Source organism: Platalea leucorodia (genome assembly GCF_965183815.1).
Source record: "Platalea leucorodia genome assembly, chromosome: 1".
NCBI classification, from domain to species: domain Eukaryota; kingdom Metazoa; phylum Chordata; class Aves; order Pelecaniformes; family Threskiornithidae; genus Platalea; species Platalea leucorodia.
In genome coordinates, this window is record NC_138823.1 from 125,715,105 (window position 1) to 125,739,564 (window position 24,460).

Here is a 24,460-nt window from a genome sequence, read left to right on the forward strand (position 1 = left end):
CAGACACATTTTCTCTCTTCTGCTTGAAGCAATGGGCAGGGCACAAAAGCTGCAGAAGGGAAGGATGCGTTTTTCAAGAGAAGCAGAGCCTGCTGTAGATGAAACTAAGGAAAGACACAAACAGCTTTCCTCAGAGGACCCCAGTGCTCTCATTTAGCAACCACGCAGCAATTCTCCTGCTTGAGCGGGATCATTTCAAGCATGTCGTAATGCTGGGAATCGTCCAGTCTTAAACGCAAGCCCCTCAGGTCCACCAAACTTAGTCACCGCGTGGCCTAAGAAGAGTCTGGGATCCTGCCCAAGAGATTGAGGCAGCTTCTAGATAATCAGGTAAAATTATGGAATAGCAAGTGTTCGTGCTCCCCTTTGTCAAAGGTGGCACAAACCTGTCCAGGGGAGAAGAACCTGCAGCTTGCAACACAGTACTCCCAATTACTTGCATAATCTTTGCTTCCCCGGATGCCCAGAAGACAGTTAGACAGCACCTTTCATACATTATAATGATTAATCAGCTATAAATTCATGACTTGAAATGCTATCATTGCAGTTTTGCCTCTCGGAGATCCCTGCGACCTTTGAAGAGCTTTGTGTACTAGTTAACTGGTTTTGTTCCTGTAGTGACAACTACTAGTGTTTCCAGTTAGTTTGCATTCCTGTAAAACCACACTTCTCTTGTCATTAAATATTTTGGAAGTTACTTGTTAAGCTAACAAATCTCAAAAGCACCATAAAGCACACAGAGCAAGTCAGTAATTGCACAGCGCTGGGCGCAAAGTAGGCTTTCAAAAAGACTCCTTTTGTTTGCGAATGCTGATGAGAAGAGAAATCCGAGGTGAGCTGAGGCAGGACCACCACAGACCTGCCAGCTTTCCCACCTGAGCAGAAGCTCGCTTTCCCGCCTGCTCCCCCTGCACCTCGGGAAGCCATCCGTCCCTTGCCCAACGCCAGGCAGCCTGGGCTGCCAGACATCACGGGCAAATGGTGCCACACGCGGGCAGGGGAGCGATGCTCAGCACTGCACCCAGGGCTTCCAGGAGCACCAAGGTGCTCGCTAGGGTGGAAACCCGCAAGTCTTGCACAGCTCCTTTACGCTCTGACTTCTCCAATTCCAGCAGCAGCTGCTAAAAATTTCCAATTCTGGCAGAAGTTAGCAGCTGCGGACAATTTCAGTCAAATATGCAAAATGCTTACCTGTTGCCACTGCCAAGTTTGATCCATCAGGATAAATGCCCCACACATACCACACGTTACCCTTCTCCCTATCACCCGTCGATAAACTGTGCTCCTGGTAATGAATGGCAGTCCGTACGGACGTGTTTCACAATGGTCACCTTGGAAAACCTCGAACCAAGGGAGACTTAACACCCCCAATGCTGCTGCTGATGAACCAGGCTCTCTGACCCCATGGACAAAGCCAGCACCCAGCTGCACATCACCCAGGAGCTGGTGGAAGCAGGCACAGAGATGAGGGACCTCAAGGAGGTTGGTTTTCCCATTTCCAGCGTAAGAAAAGGAAGAAAATAACCATCTTGAAAGCAACATGATCACACTTGATGAACTGACGCCATCAATTCAGAATGGTAAGGCTCCTGTTCACGTTTCAACAGCAATGCAATCGCAAGCCAAACATAGCATTAAAATATGCAGAACACCAGGTAGTTATAAATAGATTGGTTTCCTAGGTCGTGATTTCCAGATGAAATAATGTTTTCTTTTAGGCAAAACTGCTCAGTCTCTAAAAAGAACAGGAAACTATCTCAAAACAAATTCCCATGCCAAAACTGAGCTTTGACATATGGAGAACGATTGGAGGCAAAGCACGTTTCAAATACAAAATTCTCGTTCCTACTGGACAAAGCCAATAACGAGTACATAGTCATGTAAGGGGCTTCAAGTACAAAACCGAAACACACTGAAAACTGCACATTTTGTAGCTGATTCAGAGAAATCAACCGTGTCAGCTGTCGGGTGCAATTGCCACAAGAAAACATCTCAAATTAAGTGAGATAGTATCTCTCTACAGACACGTATCAAAATTAACAGGGAGCACAGAGAAACAATCATGGAGGAAATTTCAGAAGCACCTGCCACGCTATCGTTTTTCCCCAGGCACAGAGCGAGCACATATATTACAGAATTCAAGCCCACCCCTGGTTTCTTATTGAGATATAATGTTCAGCTACGGCAAACGCACCCCGACCAACGCTCCAGGAGCCTCAGTTCAACCACGGGGGAAAACACCACAAATCCAGAGGATATCATCCTGCAGGCTGCCTTCACGTACGCTGGCTCTTCCAGACACTGGTGGTATTTTTTTTTTTTTTTGACGAAGGTGAATCTGAACTCTGCCTTGCAGCTTTGGATTATTCATGACATAATTGCTATGTTTTATTAGAAATATGATCTATTATAACCTTGAATACGGGAACTTAAATGACATTGAAAATTAGATTATTCTGATTATTAGAGAAGTGAGAAAGGTACTAAACATTTGTAAGGCTGATAATCAATCAGTGTATCCATCTGAGTGCAATAAAAATCAATCAGGAGGTAGTGCGTTTAAATCTAATTTTTTAAGCATGACATTTTCTTCTGAGTTTCTTTTTTAAATGTCACCCTCTTCTACAACAGTGATTGATTCTATCCCCAGGGACAGTTAACTCCAACTGTTTTATTCATTGCACTGAGCTCTTGTATCCACAGTCTTTTCTAAATATCAAATTAATGACAACAATAATATTTTTATCAAAATGTGAAATTCAGAAATAGACAGTCATGGAATCAAAACAGCAAGAAGCACAAAAGTACATTTAAATTGGTTCAAATACCAGAGACCTTTTAACTAGCAAGCAGTGTATTTTAACGCAGAAAATGGTGGAATTTTGCGTCCCTCCAGTTCTCTTTTTCCCCCCATAAAAGAGAAGGCCAAGGATTTGCTTGTTTAAAACATAATTCACTTAGAAATGTTTCAGTAGTGAACAATGAATCACTAGCTATAGGGAGTCCATGAGTAATTACCTATGCCTCCAAAATAACCTTATTAGGCTATTGTAAGTATAGGGGAGACCTTTGATACCCATAGCCTAAGGGCCTCTATTTTTCCATTCATGCACAGGGGATTTATATGGTTATATCCTATTATAACCGACGAAAGCAACACATCTCCCATTTATGTATGAGGATAACTGCAGGGTTAATGTATCAAGAACTGAGTTATAAGAACAGGTTTCATTATATGAATGAATGATACAAATGGATGCTCTACAGCTTTATTTAACTGGCCTGAAACTTGATCTGTGGTTTCAAGGATTCCATCAGCCTGAAAATTTTATTTTTGACATGAAATTTGGCATCTGCTATTGTCACATCCCTGAAATATTAGTAGGTGGAATGAGCAAAAAAGGAGTTTCTAGTCCCTTGAAGAAAAACAATACTAACTGAATTCAAACGTAAGACCAAAACTGGCCAGCCAATGCAGAACAACAGGCTGAGAAAAATACCCCTTGAAGACAGCTGAAAGGCATGGCTTTGGTATTCTTTTTTTAAAAATTTATTTTAAATTATTATTTTTATTATTATTTTACTTTATTATCATTTAAGAGAAAAGATTTTTTCTCTTTTTGATTTTAAGACACCCAGAAGCAAAACCAACAGCTATCATTCTTTGGATGTCTAGAGCTGCCAATCCAAGACCCGAAACCACAGGCAAAGGGAAAAAACTGGTTCTAAAGGTGGATTTGGCTTGAATGTTGCAGAAGGCTCCATAAAGTGTTTCATCATGAAAAAAACCCCAAAAGCCCATAAACTGTTTCCAGGTCTATGAATATACCGTTAATGCCCACCTTTATATTGACTATAGTATTTCACGACTGGTTCAATTCTGCAGAACACGCCGAACACAGTAACAACTGCCCGAAGAATAAAAATCAGGACTCCAGAAATACAAATGAAAACAACCTCCCCTAAAACAGGTCTTAAGAACATATGAGAAATGAAGACGTTGCAAAACCAGAAAGACAGCAAAGAAGTGCAAAGCTAGAAGAAAAAGAGTTTTGCAGCGTGCGGCCGTGGGCAGGCCGGAGAGGCAGCAAGAGGAGCAGCTGAGGCAGAGCCAGGATGTACAGGGCACAGTATCTGTATCAGGGGCTGAACTGAAAGCAGACTCCTTGGTCTCCCTTACCATCTCCCTACATATTGCAATCAAAGCAGGCGGAGAGACGCGATTATACATTTAATGACAAACTGTTTAAATAGCATTTGCCCTCAGATTTCCATTTTCAAAGTGCTTTAATATCATCAACTAATTGCCAGTGTGAAATAGGATAATCCACATACTCTTAGAAGCTGACGCTTAAAGAGCTACTGAAGGTTGTTAGCATGAACAATTGCAGGCTGAATAAATCACTAATATGTCCCATGAAGGCCCACCAACACATCTGCAATGGAAATAGCCTAGCCGTATCCATTGACTAAGACAAAATTTACTCACTGATATATTTCCATCTGCATTTCACATAGGCATCACCTCAAGTTACTTAATATAGCCAGAAACTCCCATATGCGAGATGGAGCATCTCCACAGGCAGGTCCCACAATGTCCCTGTGCATCTCGTGCGGCTGTTGAATTAATCTGCACATCTGTCATCCCCTCCTCGTTCATGCCCTGCCCCATCTCTCTCTCAGTATTCTGCATTAAATCAGTCACTTCCTTACTCTAAATGTAAAACCCACAATTTTTATTAAGATCTACCATGCCACCTGCAACAGGATTGCAGAGTAATAGCATTACCCAGTGGATAATGTCAGTCGTCCCTTTCCCTGCTCAGTGCAGGAATGGAAAGGAGCTTTGGGAATCAATCACTCCATCCAGGGAGGTTTCCCAAACTCACAGGGCTTCTGCGAGTAACCCACTGTGAAGCGCCAGCCTGCAGCAGAATCTCCATGAAACTGAAAAGCCTCAGGGAAACAAAGTATTGTGCTTACTATCTAGCGTTCTGGCTGCAAAAATCCCAGTGGATTTACCAGTAACTTCTGTGGCAGTCTAGATAAAATTCTGCATACAGCTGGTTAAACTGAAATTCTCTAGGGAACAGGAGGACGGCTTTTCTGGAATTGCAGTGTCTTAACACATCAGCTAAAAATATACAAGACCACAAACACAATGTGATTATTCTTTCTCTTCCTTACAGCTGAAGTGACCAAGTGTGTAGACAACAGTTGAAAAACACTTCTAAATACTCAGCCTGAAATGAAATTTCTATTATGCTACAGTGCTTTTGTTTTACCATAGGCTGGGAAGAAAACATCCCTACATTTCAAACTCCGAACTTTCAGTCAGAAATCACTAAGAGGCCATTAAATCTGTCTCATCTGATTTCAGCTGTTCAAGTGCCCTTTCGAGCTACCTTCTCAAAGCAACTGCCCTTTTGAACTACAATCTTGAAGCCTGCTATACTAACTCTTTATGGATAACCGATTACAGGTAAAAATATCCTGAACCTGACCTTTCTCTCCAGGGTCACCAAAAGGTAAATCAGTCTACTCATCTACAGATATTACATTAATTTCTCTCATGAGACAGTCATGGTAGTATGATGCCTTGCAACCAGGAGAAGCTGGTGTTATCCAAAGTCATTGGTTCAATTTGTTGGGCATTATCCAGGACCGCTGATGGCCAGGGAAGTGCCAGGCTGTAAAGTAAGACCTGCACTCTATTCCTGCCCGCTGCCTGACCTGACTGTAGCACTTCGTACACTTCAACCTGCTGCTGCTCTTTTATTTCTCATCCTAACACGCACAGAGGAAAAGAACATGACTTGCTTTTTACTTAACTGGAAAGCTACCCACTATGACAAATGGCAACCTCTTTCCTGACAATGCCATTAACAGACTCCTTCAACAAAACAACTTTCCGTAATAAGTGCATTCATTCAATGTAATGAATGAGTCTCAGCTACGGGACAAATTGTGATTACTTATGGTAAAACTGACTTTATGGGACAGCAAATGGAAAGGCAACAAAAAAAGAGGAGGTGAGCTGGAAGACCCCTTCCCTTTGCTTGCACATGGTCGCTCAGTACCCAGGGCAATGGCTCCCCAGAAGTTCAGGAGCAATACCAAGACGGCATGCCACCTGCAATTTTCCTTTTTATTATGGCTGGTTTCATGCAGTTTGGCTTACCCCAAATAGGCTTCAATCCTATGTTATTTACCAGAATTAAAAATAACAGCCCCAACTTATCACCACCGCTGTTTTTGTCTTGCAGTGGTGCTACTCCACTGATTGCAGCAGAGTCCTATTAGTGTAAAACTACAGTAGCGTAGTGGGAGATCAGGTCTAATATCTGTATCTGCAGATGGATAACACCGCATTCATACCTAAGTTTCATTTCTTTGTTTTGCCCCCAAGGCTAAATTTCACATTTGTACCTCCTGGTGCCTTGTGCAATTGTGTAAAGGTGCATCTAGCGAGAGAGCTGCCAACTGACAACACATCTGAAGAGGCTTGCGTGCACGGTGTACTTCATCAAGCACAAAGAACACACTGCCTCCCGCAACCGTAAATTGAGCTCATGAAGGCGGAGGAACAGTTGTTCCCGGTGCGTTTTAAGAAAGGGAGCCATAGTCTTGAATCGCAGCGTTAGCCTGCATTACAGCCTCGGCAGCTTGCAGCCCTGGCCTCCCACTAGGCCAGGGATAATAAAAGCAAAGAAATAGCTCCGCTACTATTTACCTATTCCTCGGAAGCTAATGTGGAAATCACGCCATTATGAACTTACAAAAATTCCTTCCTAAGGACAAAGGCTTGTTGATACTCCTACTGCTAAAAAAAAAAATAAATGAAATTAAGATCAGGAGGTTATTTCCAGCTCTCAAGGTGCCAGGGCTGGCCCCCAAAGTGGTGGGCAGGGGGGACCCAGAGTGCGTGGCTCCACAGCCATCCTCAGCCTCCCTGCCCAGGCTCCCCTCCTGGCTGGCTGGAGCTACCGCCAAATGACCCACTCCACCAGGAGAGGCAACCCGGGAGCAAGAGAAGGGAAGAACTGTATTACTTAACCAGGTGGACCTAAAAGCACCAGAAGATCAGCCAAAAAATTTACTATTTAAGCCTCACCTCAATGTGCAGTCCAACGCAGCTGGTGGGCATGCATCTGCACCTGCTGGTGGGCTTGGTCTGTAGCCGGGCCATTAACGGTGCCTGCCATTAAAACTGATTTGCCATAATACTAAAAGAAAGGTTTCATCAAACAGTAAAATAACATGCTCGAGTAATACTACTGCACCTCACTGTATTTTAGCGTGTTGTTTATTTCCTCTCCCTTCCCAAAAGTTGAGCAATCGGAATAAACAATCTGCAAATTTGTTGTTGGGTGCGGTACCTGTTTGCCTTTTTAAGATTACGTTGTCCTTTTTTCACAAACTGTAACCTAAGGAGAAAGACAGGAGTGAGGTCAGGAGACTTCTTTTTCTTTCCATCCACAGGATTTCGGGAAGGCCAAGCCAAGCCAGCCAGCACGCTCCGGGAGCGCCGGGCTGGCAACGTCACCGGATTCCCATAAAAGCCCTGCTGAAGCTGGCGGCTGACACAGCTGAACAAGTTTATTCACTTTCAGCTTTTAGCATCTCACTGCCCACCCCAAAATGCTACACTGGCGAGCTGAGGCACTTGAAATGCCTCTGCCTCCCATGTTTTATTTCAGGCAGGACGTCCCTTTCTGCCTGTGCATGGCGTAACTCGGTGCTGAGCCCCAGCGGGACTTAACCTGCAGCAGTCGAAGCCCCAGCTCACGCCTGGGACAGCAGCAGGCTTTAAAGCGACTCTTCAAAGCCAAAAGTGCCTGGGAGACAATGTTGCTTGTGTGTTTAATAAATACTGCTCCATCCATAATTCACACGCAGAAATACTGCTTTTCATCTATTAGTGCAGGCTCTCCGGACATCTGTACTCCTGCTTTATGTAGCGGCAGAAGCATCATGGCCTTACGGGGTTGAATTCCCTTAACACACCTGCAGCAACCTCAGCTGTTTCAGCACTCATGTTATGACATGAATCACTCCACAAGCCTGCACCTAATTATCAAACTGTCTATTTTGATATATTTTATCTTTTATATACAATGCCAAAGAAGTTCTTTAAAATACGTTCCAGCTACTCTTTCATTTAAAAAAAAAATTGCTTTCTTGTCTGGGACTTAAGTTCTGAAATAGCAGGAGTAAGTGGACCACATTATTTAAAAAAGAAGGCATGCTAGTAACTACAGGACTGGCTTAAAGAGGTTAATTCTGCCAGACAGGGTCAAGCAGCATCAAATCCTGATTTCTCCATAAGATCTTTTAAATATCCCCAGTAAAGCCAGCACATAACCTTTTTACATTAAGCACTTTCACAGTACACCAGACCAGCCTGATGTAGTGATCATACAAGGAGCAAAGCAAACAGACACTTGTTTCCAGGAAACAGCAAGATACTAAAAAAAGCAGCCTTTTTATTGTTGATTTGAAATCAGAGTGATTACTGAGGCCTCTGCAACTTCCAGTGCAAGACTTACTGCACACAAGGGAGTTCATTCTGAGAAGGCAAACAGGCAGCAGGTCATCACAGAGTTAACTCAATAAAATAATAATTTCTACTTGGGTAAACTGACCTAGTTTTCCCAGAAAACAAAGGATGCAACTTGGACGTGAGATGACGTCCAAAAGGGAAAGCAAGGGCTGGGCAAGGAGTCTGAATTCAACACACAGCTGGTCCTTAACTAAATGAGGGTGGTGGTCCCTAGTGGACATTACAAACGACTACCCAGCATAGGATTAACTGGCATCACTAGTGGTTTCTACCCCCATCTTACCTCATTGATGCTGATGACAAATCTTTCATGTCCTTCAACAGTGCAGGACTGGGCCCTGAACTCATCATACACAGGTTCGGTACCTCCGTCCAGCTAGGATGGTCTTCTCCAAGACTGTGACAAGTGCCTGATGCAAGACACACTTACAGAAGGCTTTTTATGAGGTCCTCAGGATATTGTTCCTGGGCTACAACCCCCATGGGAAGTACTGACTGAAAATGCAGATTTCCAAAAGCAGAGTTTTATTCAGTTCCTGAAAGAGCCGACGAACATCCCCCTCCCCAACCAGCTGCAGGACTGCCCCGGAGCCCCAGGCCGTGTGGCAGACACAGCACAGGCAAAACTGCCGGGGCCCAGGTTGCACAGCATGGAGGACAGGAACCGACAAGGATCCTTCCCGGCTCCCCTCGTAACTCATCCCAAGATTTTGCAAATCTGAACACAACACGATGCTGACAACTCTGCATTTTGGGATTCAACCCAGTGTTGTTTTTCGGAGAAGCTCTGTTGTGCTGGAACACTTCCAACCAGCTCAAATTCAACAATTTGCCCAGAGAAAACGTTCAATGAAGGGGAAACATGAAAGTATGCGCAGAAAGAGGCCTGACTCCCCCTCTTTTCTAATCCATCACACGGCATTAGAGATTAAATACTCATTAAAAAATATATATAGTAAACTGTTAAGACGGGATATCTAGTGATTCCTCTTAATTGCCTTATTCTTCCCACGCCCTGGTTTCTAAGGAATATTTTTAAATGTTCCTCTTCCATTACTGCAAGGCCCATTTACCATAGGGTTATCTCCCCATCTCATCTCCCCAGACAAGAAAGAAGATCCCAAAACTCATGGGGCTTAATACTGCATACACTGTGGGAGGCAGCTGATGTGTCTGTATGGTTTTGTATATGTTCACACTCTGCCATGCTTAAATTCTAGTAGGAAGAATGTTCCTAATAAACATGTGAAATAGCTGAAACTGACTTAGAAAACAACAGGAAAAGTTGCCAAGAAAAGGCTTTCACTCTCTCTTTAGGACAAGCAGGATTTAAGCCTTCTGCAGAATTAAAGGAATAAAATATTTCTGCTTATTCTCTTCTTTCCCTGTGTACCTTTCACTTTGTTATGGGAGATGGTTGAACATAACGGGGTTTCTTTTTCTTAATAACAACTATCCTCTTGCTTTTATTTGTTCCCTTTTTTTATTATTTGCACTCGTTTTCAATTTAAAATTATTTTCTGGATGTTCTGGTTTAGTAGCAGCGTTCACCTGAAGAGGCATCCAAAAAGCAAAAAAAAGAAGCAGGCATTGAGGTTCTCTTCCAAATTAGAGAAAGGGGCAAATCAAGCATCCTGCTTGTGGAAAAATGCTGTCAAAAGGCTCTTATGAACTAACAGTTCTCCATGTCACTTGTTACAGGGATCTGGACTGTACGGGTTTGATCCCTGAGCTCCTCAATGGGACAACCAGATGGTGTGGCACTGTACAACGTGGACTATGAGACCAAACACACACTGAGCTCTGGAATTCCACACCCATCTTCATGAGAGATCTAATTTGAAACACAAGAGCCCTGGCTTGCTCCCTGCCCAACAGAGGCAGACCAATATTGTCAGAGACCAATTCAAGCTTCACTAAATCTAATGCTCCATCTTCTAGTATCAATGATTCTCCCCTATCAGAAAAAACCCACCTCGATGAAATTTCAGAAGTGACACTTTTGAGTGGCTCTTCCCCGTTATCACTCCACCAGAATCAAAACAAACTGTGTCATGGGTCACCTAGAAGAAGTGCTATGGCAAGAAAAGCAGGGGGAAGACAGTCCTTGTATGTAAGGAGCAGCTCTCACAGCTACGGTGCAGTCAGGGATGCTGAACACGCAAAGTGCAGCAGCTCAGCACATAAGGACGTTCACTTACTGCTGATTTGTCTTCCTGGGCTGATGCCTCCTCTACTGATGCCTCTAGGTTACAAAATGGCTAAAACCCATGCAATGCCAATTTCAGTCTTCTTGACATATAGAAAAAACTCCCATGCATTAGCCAAAATAAACATCTTATACTTAATTTTTAAAACAATAAAAAATAAATTTCAATCTTTACCACCGGAACATCCTCTAAAAGTACACAACATATGAAAGCAAGTAGAAGTACGATGCTTTGTAAGAGCACACGTAACGTGTGGATTCTTTGAAATGTAATACAACTCCCCATAAACTCCTGCAATTCCTGGCAATTTCCATTTTTTCTACCTCTCTTACATTGCATTACTATTTCCACAATGCAAACTGTAATCAGCTAGTAGGGAGTTAAAAACGAGGAAAGCAGAACTTTTTTTTCAGGAGAGATGGGAAGAAGCAAAGGATTTGCAGCAGCACCCATTGCACTAGGGCTGACTGACAGCAGGAAACCTGCTAATGATGGAAATAGGAGGAGACAGAGCAGGTGAAAACAGTGGCTCTGGATCGACCGGTGAGTCAAGGACTGATGACCTCTCCTGCTCCTTCAACCGCACGGTGATGTCTTCACCGAAACTACCTGTTGCTGCCAAGGGAATAAAGCACATCTCTGTGCCAGAGAGGCAGGAACCTGGCACCCCCGAGCCATGTGATGAACTGCACGTGTGCCCGCTGCTGAAGGAGAGAGTGCAGTGATGCCTGCAGCGTTTTTAAAACGCTTTCCCTCATCTTCCAGTGTCATTCCAGTTAGTATTTCTGTTTGTGATGTTTTAATCCACCCTCACTGCTACGTTTTCCTATTTAATTTAATGTTTTCTTTTCAGGCTCTCAAGTTTTATGGTAAGAGTTTCCCAGGTTTAAATACACTGAGTTCTGCCTCCAAGAAAACACTGACGGTGGAGTATCGACCTACTTAACATGGGAAAAAACAATCCCAAATGCAAAATGCGTGACGCTGTCTGCCAGTAATCCTTCTTCCCAGAAGTTTAAAGACGAAAAATGTTTAAAAATATAATGCGTTGAAAATGATACAAATGTAATACGCTTTGTTAGTCTGTCATTTTAAATGGTTTGTAAAGGCCTCCCTCAGAGGATTGGACTTAAATCATTCATTAACTTGAAGCCGATTGCTTTGTCCTGGAAAGGGGGAAGAACATGAATTTCTCAGATGTAACCCAATTTCCTAACAGAAGCAAAAACAACCTGATGAAATTCAGTTACCAAAACCATCTATCGTACCACAAGCAGAAGCGCAAATAAATTAATTACAAAATGAGCTCCTTCAGCAAAATCTAACTTTGTGGGGAGTTTTAAAATGAACATTTCACTCGCTTAAAAGTTTAAAAAAAGAAAGAAAGAAAAGTAGGTCAGCATGTTTCCCCAGCATGTCTTTCTGACTCCATTAAAACTGTCTGTCAGATGACTAACCATGCCTGTAATCCAACTAAAAGCATGTTTGCTTTCTGTTGCACTTTTTGCCAGGGGAAAGGAAGAATTCCACTTAGCTTTAACTCTGAAATTCAGGTAAATGTCTCCAAAAGTCAGATTATTTCCTCACGTTTACTTACCAAATCTGTTTATATCGACAATAAGCAACTGGTTCTGGATGCACGGCACTAAGAAACGATCCCACAGCTGATTAAATGCCTAGCAGCCGCAGGCACCGCCTGTAGGGCTTTAAGCTACAACTTGTTAAAGTCAGTTTTCAGAGCTGTCGTCTGATTGACAGACTTTTCATAAGACCTAGCTTTAAAAATTTAAGAGCTTTCAGAAACATGCAAGCATGCGAACAAGTACTGGAGGAAAGTGAGATGGGACAAAACCGTTTTTGTTCACTTTGGGCCAAAGTAAATTAAAAATCCCAATGCCTTATGATCTTCCTTTTTCCTTTCATAGTATTAGCAGCTGAGTGTTATTTAAGTTAGGATAGAAAGGGTATTATTTCTACTGCTTGTATGCCATCTAACTTTAAAAAAATCCCGTACACTTTCCACGTGAGCGCTGAAGAACTGGAGATTAACTGTTCCGATGTATTTTAAATTGAGCATGCGATACCAAGTCAAACTAAAAACAAATTAAGACTATTTTTAGAGCACAGTGCTAGGGCCAGCATCCCAGCAGGAGGAGCTGCAATGTGTCAGCTGGCTTATCGCAGGCACGGCAATGGAAAACTCCCTCTGCTACAACAATTCATAGAGCGGATGAAAGCAAGCCGTAAGAGCCTGACAGCAGCAGAGGGAAATCCATGGCCTCATCTACTTATGTAGAGATCTTCCTAAACCGTCTTTGAGAGCTTACTGGTTTCCGAGCGCCTGCTTTCTATCTTCCACACCATCAGCACAGGAGTTGCTCTCCACAGAGAGGCCAGCATGAGCTTTGTTTCTTTGCCTTCTGCAGAGGCACCTATCCTATGCAAGAGCATCTCCAGTAATTCGATTGCCAGGAAAACGAAGAAGTAAGTTTGCAGATATAAACCATCAGGAGGATGTACGCATTCTCACATATGTTTCTTCTAAGGGGAAGGACCAAATACGCGTCCCCTCTGATACCGAGTCCTTCAGGCACATTCGGGTTGCTGCAGGTCAGACTTCCCAAAACTCTTGGGAACAATTTACTGCATTTCTCATGAACCTTGGCTACTGTAGATAACATTTTCAGGTTGGCCTGACAACCAAATAAGCCATGTTTAGCTTCAAGGCTCAGGACACTGGCAATTTGCTTGTTCCCAGACTGATATTTATCTCATCGACATTTCTCCATCCTTCAGATTCAACATCGCAAAATAAAAAAAAAAAAAAAGCTTTCAAAGGGAGAAAAAAGCAGAGAAACCACAAGGTGCCAGTATAGAAAGCACAACCCACATAGCACAATGGCAATTAGGAGAAAGAGATGCATCAAAGATGCCCCGTGCCCCCGAACAAGAAAATGATCCGAATGAGGAATACGAAGCAGTGAACTGAGTGCATAAAGGAAGAATGGAAGCTCTGAAACAAAGCTTTTGAGGTCATGGGATTGGGGTCTCAGCAGTTATGTCTGCATGACCAAGCAAGCGTGGCCTCAGCCCTGTGCTTCAGAGCGCATGGACCGGGCAGGGACAGGCTACCTCCAGATTTCCCATCTGCTCTTACAGCAGCATTGCCCAGCACAAGGCAGAAAGGATAACCCAGGGTTTTGCCTGCCGTAAAAGCAGTTGGGGTACTAAACTCAAGAAGAGGCAAAGACTACCTGGAATGGCAACACAAATGCATAGAGCCGGTGTCTTTATATGCAAGATCCAGAATAATGCTGTAACTCCCCCATGCACGCCCCAAAACCAAAGTGGGGTACAAGAAATAACAGAAACAGGCCACCGAAACAATCAGATCCATGTTAAGAAGTGGCTTTGTAAGAGACGTCTGCCCAAAATGCCTTTACTGGGAAACTCATTGAAGGCGGCACATGATGATCCTTAAAAAAACCCCCAAAGGTGTGAAATGAAAAAATGGGAAGTTCTGCCTGCATCAGTGCCACTAACTGTCCTCATGGAAGAGCCGGACCTCCGGAGGAGGTGGCGTGTGGCTGGACCGACACGGAAACCTGAACTGCTAGCATCACCAGACAGGCATTAGCCACGCCATGGGCTCTGATGAAATGTGCTCCCTTAAAATAAGAAAGGGTTCAATCAAGTCTGAGGACTTTGCTAGAGCCACTGAACAGTACACGTACTTCTCTGGAGTGCGCTGCAGATGTATGTAGAAAATAGACTGTGTGCACGTTACAGTTTTCACTGGCTCTAGTTATCTCTGAGTTTCACATGTATTGAAAGAAAAGTTACTCGTAGAAGGACCCTGTGCCATTCAGCTGAATTTCTTCCACAGGACAAGATCAAGAGGCATTCAGAAAGTCTACTAATACCTAATTGACACTTTTTCCTTTCTTAAAGCACATCTCTTTCAGAGCATGGTTGGGTACCGCAGTACAAATGATTAGCATAGTAACTTTAGAAGTGTCACAACTTTAATAAAACACCTTGTTAAGCAAAAACGTAAGAAAGGCACACATTTACAGTCGCCGAGGACTAGGATTGATGGATGCAGACAAAGGCTGCAGAGAGCACACGAGCCCTGGTAACTTCTGCCAGGATCCGTGTTGTCATAGAGACAGCAGAGAGCGATGAAAAGTTCACCACGGTAGCTATACCTTAGTGAATAAGTCTTAATGTAACTTCCAGCTGAGGACATGTAATCAATCTCTGTATGAGCTTATTGAAGGAATTCCCTTTATGCTTACTCAGTCCTCAAGAGCCCAAAATGAGGGAATAGGTTTTAAAATATATATATTTTACTACTTTTAAAGACAAGCCGAGGCCTAGTGCTTCTTTGGAATGGGGAGGGCGGGGGGGGAGATAACTGTTTCTTTTGAAAAAGAAATGATGTAAAACATGAAAAACTTGATAAAGACATTCAAATAAAAACAAAACAAAACAACAAACCAACCCAAACACGGAAAGAGTAATTCTAGGGCAGCCTGGCAAGATTGGCCACATGCAACGGTGTCTCCCTCTTTCCCCAGACACTTCCCCCACGGAGGTGGCTGCAGCGCTGGCATCTCACTGCTGCTCTTCTCCCATCGGGTTCAATCACCTCATTCCCCTTCACGCTGCGAAACACGGGACCTTCCTTGCTTTCTTATCCCTCTCTGTGCCTTTCTCCCGGCATCTCCCTCCCCAGTGGCATTCGACCCCTGGTTTATCTTCCTGCAGGGCAGCAGCACCCCCTGACCCTCCCCAGGTCCCTGCTCCAGGCTCAGTCCCACCACTTGGGAGGTACGGGACACCGGAGCAGACAACAAGCAGCACAGAAACAGTGCCAGGGGTTGTTTATTGGCAGGGGTCTTAATTCTTAGTTTACACAATCATGGGTTTTCCAGGCAAGCAAGGGGGGGAAAAAAATTTGCAGCACTAGCTAGTTACGGTTGAAAGTTACAGCTATTTGCGTAATGCCTGAAAGGCAATGAACAGATGAAAAAGAGAACCTTAGGATGCTATTCATACTTTTCCCTAACATTTTAGGATATAAAGATCAGACTAATTACCAAACAGTCTTGAGCTAAGCAGGGTTCACTAATCACGCTCTGCTTGAGGAATTAGGAGAGAATTTACTTAGCTGCATCATGAAAGGTGCCAATAAATTGTTCAGCTGGAGAGTTAACATAATAAAAAAAATCATTTTTTATGTTATTTTCTTTAGCAGTTTATTAATTGCTGCCTGAAATACTTTTCTGAAACACAACGAGCTGCAAATGAATTCATGGGCTATTAATCTGCTGTACATGGCACTGGAGGGAAAGCTCATTAGGTGAGTTGATGCAATTACTGCTATTACATAACCATCTTCACAGAACATAGAGTAAATTATGAATAATAACATTCAATCTAAGTTGCTCCTTTAAACATTAAAGCTGGCAAGTGAAAGCTATGCAAAATCAGGGGGAAAGGCTAAAACACAAAAGAGGCAGACCCCAACAGGAGAAAAGAAAAGCAGATCTGCTTCTCTGAAGACACCAAACCGATGTGAAAAGCAAGAGATGTTTGTTTAACCATGGGAAACAATGTGCAACAAGTAGAACCCAGTTCTCTACAAGAGAATTTTAATTGTATATAAATAATTTTCAGCCACCCGGCATAACGAAGTGTGCATTGTCTCTGGCAGAGGACAGACTGACGCTAGAGCACTGTGGTTTTTGTAGCAGGAAGACCCTTCACATTGGCTTTGCTCTCATCTTAAAAAAATCTCCCCATCAGTGATACTGAGCGTTTGGCGTTAACTTTTAAAAGTTCCCAATTTCTCAGCCTGAAAAAATAAATACAAGCATTCCTCTCTGATCAGCAATTGAGAAAACCCCAATCCAACCTTAATGAACAAAATGAAGAAACTGTGATCTGTATGGCTTGGGCACGGTTTCCCATTATCTGTATACTCAAATTCTTAATTTCATTGGTATTTTCACAGTTTACATCTTTCACCTTCAAAGCACTTACAACACAAGCTCTCCCAGTCCCTGTAAAAAGACTCATCATTTTCACCTCTCAATATAGGAAAGCTAGTCTAATCAGCTTGTAGTGTTTAGAGAGAGGAATTAGTCCCAGAACAGAATTCAGGGTTTTGTGATTTCCACTCTGATATTTAGCTTGTGCCTCTTGAGAAAGCAAGGCGAGGCAACTATGCTGGAATTTTTGAACAAGCCCCCAGCCACTGTGTGGTAGTTAGGCATCTAGTTAAAAATCTAGCCTGTAGCAACGCAGAAACAATTCTTAAATCCAGTGCTTTCTGCTGGCTAGAAAGAATAAAAAACCAGTTCAGTTCCGAGTAAAAGCATCTAAACAAAAATTTCATGCATTCTAATCAATTCACTTTAAAATTACACCAGTGGAATCTGCATGAACTTCTCAAATGCAACTATGCAGGCCAGCCCTCCGCTTAGCCACTCATTGGAGATGGAACTGCGCTTCACTAAGGAGTCTGAAAGAAAATGAAACAGAAATATAAAATAAAAGATACAAACATTACAGTTGTTCAGGTTGATGTTTCCTGGTTGTCAATTTAAACCAGAATTAAAATAAGTAAATCAATCCATTCTATTGTTCAGTAGCAGAATGTAATCATATGTTCCAAGCAGCATGAACATTTAAATATTATAAGACTTTGAAGTCTGTGACAAAGAGTAACAGACATTTCTGTGCAAGTTTAAAAAAAAAAAAAAAAAAACAAATACGGAGCACAAAAACTGGATTCTCTCCACTTCATGGTAATTCCCCTGCATTCCCTCCCTTCCTCCTTCCCTCCCTCCAGAGAGGTTAACTGTAAGCAGATTTACAAATCCGAACATTGCTTCAGTGCACTGAAGCAATCTGGAACAATAATTCTGTGCCTTTATAAACATAATTTTCCTCTATTAGAGCTCACTGCAGATGAGGTTTATGCCAGGATGGAGGGCTTCTCTGCATCACACCCCAGTACGTGGGCTGGGTGTGTGTCTGAGGGGGACCCCAAAGATCATCAAGCACAGTGACAGTCCTTGCAGCCTGCAAATTTTATAAAAGAGGATAGAAGTGGAAGAGTTGCTGGGCTAAGCTGAGCAGTTGCGGCAGAAGGAAGCTCCGTTTTCTTCCCCTTGTTCCCCGCAATAAATCCAGTTTAAGTTTTCTTTAAGAGCAGGCTTCACCTTACAAAGCGTATGTTCCAGCATCCTGCTTGAAAGAGTGCATTATTGTTCAAGAGTTTTGCCCAGCTTCCCGCGTGCTCTCTTAATTGCAGGAGGCAGCGCTGTACGTGTGACCCCTTGCCAGCTCCCGAGGACCGAGGTCCGTGCATCCAGGCAACAGTGTGCTTCTTGCTGACACCTGGGGTCAGGCCAAGGATGGTGCTTCAACATCAGCTTAGAGATCACGTAATAGAAGGGCAAAGGTTAGTTTCCTAAGGCTCTCCATCACATAATGAGCCACTGTCAGCCTTAGTAGCCTTCTCACTTCAGCAGCAGTAAAAAAAACCCGAATCCTGTGTGATCACCATTTGTCTCTACATGTTAATTAAAAAAAATTAACAGGCTGGAAGGGTAAGAAGGATGGAAATGGTTTGAAGTGGGGATCAGAGCCTCAGCTGCACCTACACACGCCTGAGTACCCAGGCATGAACTGACGTGGGAAAGCCATACAATAAACCCAAAACCCGATGCACTGGTGGTGGAGGGGCTGGCTCTGGGCCCTTACCCTGAGTGCTGCAGCTCAGGTTGCAGGGACACAAGCTCAGGAGTTTCTGAAGGAGGGGGATCTGATGAAAGACAACAGGGCTTTATTTCAAGCTGTGTTTTGCCCTGTTGTAGGATGATAAGACAGTCATCCCTAAGTCGTTTCCCCTCACACCCTTTGTCTTGTCTATTTGGAGCACAAGCTTTTTCAACAGCGACTGCACAATGAAAGACAGTCCCTACACTAGTGGGATCCAGTTTCAGCGGGTCCTGCAGATATTATCACAAGGCAAATAGCTCCACTCCTGCCCTGGAGGCAGTCTTGTTATTGACCTCTCTTGATCAGATCTGGGGACTAACATGGGGTCGAAGATAACTTTTTTCCCCTACGCTAACAAAACAACCTATAAAGAAATGCAAATTTGGTGCATTCCTTCATCATCTCACTTCATTCTCTGAAAGAAGATAAAAGCATAGAAGAACTGCTCAGTATCTCTTCTCTTCCAAAACCCTGTACCTCCATTCTTAAAACCTTACTTATCACACTGGCTGGGCAGCCAGTTCTCATCTCTGGTGTTTGTGTGTAACGCTCATTAAGCTCAAAAGGACTCGCATATGCAAGTACTTTTGCATGCCCTTTAAAGGCAGAACAAATAAACACAAGACTGTAGCATTTAAGCACAGATTATTCTGTATACTGCAATTCTGCATTTACTCCTCCTTAGCTCCTGGCAACAGACCTTGGGGTTTCTATTTGCAGCTGGCCACCACTATTACTTTCCCCATTTGGGACTGGTTTGAGCACTGTAGGCTTGTTTCCCTATGACATTTCTCTGATACTTTTTTCTGTCCTTTGTTCATGGCTTTCACGTTACAAGGTAACAGAACTGTAAGAAGACAGAAAAACAAAATGTGAATAAGGTACTGGGGGAGAAGAAAAACCTCTATCTGCTAAGAAAAAGCCCACTGACAAATGTGCCTTTGTTTACATAAACTTCTAAAGAAATGGAGTTGAAACCTGGAGACATGTATGAAAGAAGGTCAGATAAGAAAACAGTTTTTCAAATCTCCTAAGAGATTAAAAGCTCCTGTTTATGAAGGGATAACACGGAATCACTTCAGATTTAGTTCTTAAACCCAGAAGACAAGACACACTGCATTCAAACTGATGACATTTAAAATAATTTCTCTATTCCTTTGCAAATGCCTTCTACAGAAATGCAGCCAGAGGACATCCCTCACTTCTCCCCAGTATCCTCTGTTCCCTCTCCAACCTGCCATCCCCCTTGCAGTGCCTGTAGTGGGTTGAGATGAAGGCAACTGCCACAGGGCAATTTCACTCAGTTCACCCACGGAAACAGGCAGAGCAAAACCTTAATTCTTGCTGGCAAAGCTCCAGCCACCCTATGGGAGAAAACAAACCATCACCTAAAAGGCAGTAAGTCTTTATACTTTACCCTAAGTAACTTTGGTTAACATGTTAGAAATACTGCTGATATTTCCAAAACTTACTCTGATGTGACGTTACAGCATTTAATAAGATTACTACTTCACGTCAGCAATAAAATCCTTAAGAATTCAAGACCAACAAGCCCTCAGGTGAGAAGAGTGTTTCGTCTTCTCTTCCAAACAGCATCATACTCTTTTTATCAAGGAAAAAAAGCTTCATGTGCACATATATACATATATATGCAGTCAAATACCTATCAATAAAATCTTCCTCATTCAATCTTATATCTTTGTGCATCTTTGTATTTAGCCTACTTTCTCCTTTACTGCCATCACGGTCTCCACTCCAGTAACTCTATACGTAAGTACAGATAAGTGCACTTCAGGCACACGAGAAAACTAGAAAACCCAACAAGGACAGTGAAATCCAGGAAATCCTACGACCTCCTAGCTCCCCCAGTTGCATGAAACTTGATATCGGCCCTTTTCAATAACCACAATTTCAGATTTCCATGAAAAGGAGTTGAAAACACTGCAAAGTGGTCCTAAAGATGTATCTTCTCTGCTCCTCAACACTTTTCCTTTAAGAGTAGAGGAAGGAGAGGGTGGGAGAAAAAAAGGGATGCAGTCAAGAGGGACCAGTGTGACTTTGGGACCTCTTCGGCTCCCGCTCAAGTACGGAGACGGGAACTACTAGGAAGTCCCATGCAATTCAGGAAGGAGAAAGGCAGAGGATGAGAACGGATTTAAATCAAAGTTCAGTCATAAATGTCTCATCAATGTTAATTTTTTTTCTCTGGTCTTAAAGTCTTTCTAAGGAACTCCTATGGGTGAATTAAAGTAAAGAAGCAGTGTTGGGTAATTTTTCCCCCCCTCTTATGCACACACTGGGGTGTTTATTATTGGAATTGACCTACTGAAATCAGGAATATCCCTGACAGAGGTAAAAACCCTCAACAATCAAACAAATCATTGCACCGAAGACTTTTTTGTTACTGCAATCACTCCAATCAAAAACGAGAACGTTTCAGAAGCATTACCCCATAGGGATGTGAGAATGGCTTTTTGGGTAAATTTTCTTGCTTAACAGGGATATCCATAAACTGGAAAAAGAGAAAAATCACAGATTTCTACCTAAATATTTTAACATGTTAATTTAAAGGGCAAACCAGAGATTTCTAGAAAAGAGAGAGGAAAATCCTTCGGGTTTTCTGTGCACTTGGCAGCATTTGTACATAGTCAGGTTTACTGGCTTTGCAGGTTTAGAAGAGGATTTGCCAGCTTGTTTCACCTTTCAGAGAGGCTCCAAGCAGTAAGAACAGAAGACTCAAGGCCATTGTACTGTCAGCTTTGTAAAATGGCACAAACTGGCGCTACCACCAAAAGAAGGACCTCTGGCACAAGCACCTGCCCTGGCACAAGGGAGAAGGTGCAAGGCTGCATGAGAAGGTGTCTGCTGCATGAGAGCCAGCGGGAAGCACTTGTGAAATGCTATCCTGGGTTGACACCAAGCCCAGCAAAGCCACGAGCTGGTCTGCAGGGCAGGAGAAGGACTGAAACCGAGTTTAAGAAGCCAGCACTGTTCCTCTTCCGCCCCTGCCCCAAGAAGCCATTTCTGGAGCAGATGGGAGATAATCCAATCTTTAAGCAAGTAGCTGTGGGTTTGTTCTTTTAGAAAACCTGGTGAAATTACCCACTTGGGATTTCTCACACCCACACAGGGTGGCCACACCGCATAGGCAGTTTGTTGCACTAAAAGTTCTTAACTCACGGCATTTAGGTTGCAAAGTTAAGGACTCAGAAGTTTGTAAAGTACAGGTCTGAAGTTGCGTACAAAATTCATACTCCTTTCTCTGCATATGAATACAGATACTGGCTTCAATCACTATTTGCGTAATATTTTTCTCTCTTGGGACTCTCACATATACATAGGATATGACAAACAAATTGTGTCTGAAGACAACTTACATTCTTTGGACATTCCCACTTCAAAGCACTTCTGTAGTCTGCAGTACTGGCAGCGATTTCTGGTAACTTTATTGATAACACAGTTTTTATCTCTGTGACATGTGTAAACCATGTTCTTCTGGATACTCCTGCGGAAAAAGCCCTGAAATCAAGAAAAAAAGAAATCAAATAAACTTTTGAGTTTCCCATAACCCTTAGAGATGGGCACTAACATTGCTTTAAAATAACAAATTCAAAGTTACGGCTGGAGTATGGCATCTTTAAAGACTCAGTCTTATTATAATTTAGTATTGTTTCTTGCAACATAAGACTCATCTCTTAAATAAAAACTAATTAAATAACGCAACCTAAGGCCAAAATAAACAAAACTAGAACTAATAACAGCATTCAGGAAATTAAGTCCTAGACTTTACAAAAAAGCTCAAATAAAAATGGTTTGGGCTTTTGGATGTAGTAATGAGTTGGGTAAACAACAGCCTTCCTAACAGATCTGCTTGGAAGTCAAACACTCATCCAACAACCAACAGCCTTGCTCAGCCTAAAGGTCCCATCTATTTTTGTTACTGCAGAGATTCTCTAGTTCTGAGGCTGCACGTAAAAAGAGAAATAATTTGAAACCCAGGTCTCTTAGCTGCTGGAACTCTTACAGCAATTAATGAGGCTTCTGCAGGTGGAAGAGTTCCAGCATCAGGTTATTGAGTTGTGAACTTGTAAGAGCTGCCAATTACAGCATTTTTTTCTTATTCAGATACAGCTGTGAAAATAATCAAGTAATTACAATGATCTTGAACAGAAATTAAAGAGCACTAGAGGTCTGGTTTGTACTTAAGGAACACCATTTGACTGGATTCCTCCTTCGGCAAGTAAAAGAGAGAAAACCAGCCATAAACGGCAAGGTTAGCTGGCATGGAAAAAAGGCAAAAACCAAGTTAATTTCTTTATCTGCACTAAAAAACAAGCTTAGATAATATCATATAATAATGAAGGAAAAAAAAGAGGATTACTTTAAACATTTTAGAGCTCAACCCACAGATATTCAGTGAAAGTATTTCTGCAACAGACATTTGGAAATTTGACAGCACTATTTAACCTTCTCACTCAGATTTTGAAAATTGTTTCAGCAAGCACTAGGGTCAAATTTCAGTCAACATCATAGCATTATGGAAGAACAGTTAGCAATGTAATATTTGTTGGAGGGCTTGAGAGGTTAAAACTCTTCAACCAGCCACATGTTTATACCCTACAGGGAAGCAGTTAACTTGATGCTGCAGATGATAGCTCTCTGCCCACAATGCATTTGTCTAAAGATGCAATCATGGTAAGTTATAAAATTGGCTCTCCTAGAAGCACTCACCAAGCTATGCGAGTAGTTCAAAAGCCAAAAACCCTATCGTTCAGAGTTAACTGGGAGGGTTTCTGGCCATATGATCAGGGAGTGGTAGGGCAGGCACAGTCAGTAAGGGCTGGTCATAAATTCCTTGCACACCCAACATGCTATAGCTGCTAATGTTATGAAAATACCTCAAATTCACTCACAACTGAAAAATGCATCCTTAATCACGTAACCCCTGGCAATAGTTTTCCTCAGCTTTTGCACAGGCAAGCCTCATGTGAGGTTAGCTCCTCTGATTTAGAAGATACTTAATGCTACCTTAAAAGAGGTAAATATAAACTCTTCACTTCTTTCTCTTCTTTAGGCAACTGGACACAGAAGAAGAATTTAAAGCTATTTGTTTAGACAATTAAAACCTTTTAAGTTATCAATAACACTGCTATTTTATATTCCACACTTTGGATCATTAACAGTGCTTCAATCTTTGCAATGGAAAGTATGGCAAGCGTGTGTACATCTGTTTACTTGCTGAGAAGAAAATTTATGGTAATGTTCACTTACTGCTTTCTTGCTTTGATATTCCCCTAATTGTGACGCCTGCTCTGCGGTAATTGCTGAGGATGCGAACTAGAACTGGGAGAAGTCTCTGGCATCTATTTTGGTTTAATTCAACAGACAGAAAGTGCGAGCCGTGCTGGTTCAAGGGTCTCTATACAGCTGGAAAGAGACAGGGGAAGCCAAGACTGGTAGCTTCTTCCCCTGCAGCCACCCTGGCTTAATCCAGTGCTGCACGTAAATCAGCACTTAGTTGCCAATGGAGCAACTCTCCTACCGCCAGCCTGACAGGGCAGGCAACTAAATGGCCCAAATGAACAAAAATGACTCTCTTGTGCAGCAACTGTCTCACCACGCTGAACAACTAGAGTAATTAAAAAACAAAAACAAAACCAAAAACAAAACCAAAAAAAAAAAAAAACCCACAAAAAAAACCAAACAGGCCCCAAAGCCTCCTCTTTGCCTGCACATGTTTTGGGGCAAAGGCTGCTGTGCATCCATGCTCAAGACTTCTGGTTTACTGACACAGGCACTACTTGAAACGAAATATGAGCTTCAAAAGTGTCACCCAATACAGAGAAAAGATGAAACAGCCTCCTCCAAATATACCTGTACTTCACCAAAATAT

General features: G+C 42.6%; 1 protein-coding gene across 5 annotated transcripts in view; it reads right to left on the reverse strand.

The window, feature by feature from the left end:
* RARB (retinoic acid receptor beta) overlaps positions 1-24,460 on the reverse strand; it is a gene marked incomplete at its 5' end in the record, with an annotated part of 197,150 nt that overhangs the window by 25,484 nt on the left and 147,206 nt on the right. For all 5 annotated transcript variants that reach the window (XM_082325609.1, XM_082325607.1, XM_082325608.1 and 2 more), the window contains one exon: positions 21,945-22,086. In XM_082325609.1, the coding sequence (XP_082181735.1) occupies positions 21,945-22,086 (142 nt within the window). The remainder of the gene's footprint in view (positions 1-21,944; positions 22,087-24,460) is intronic.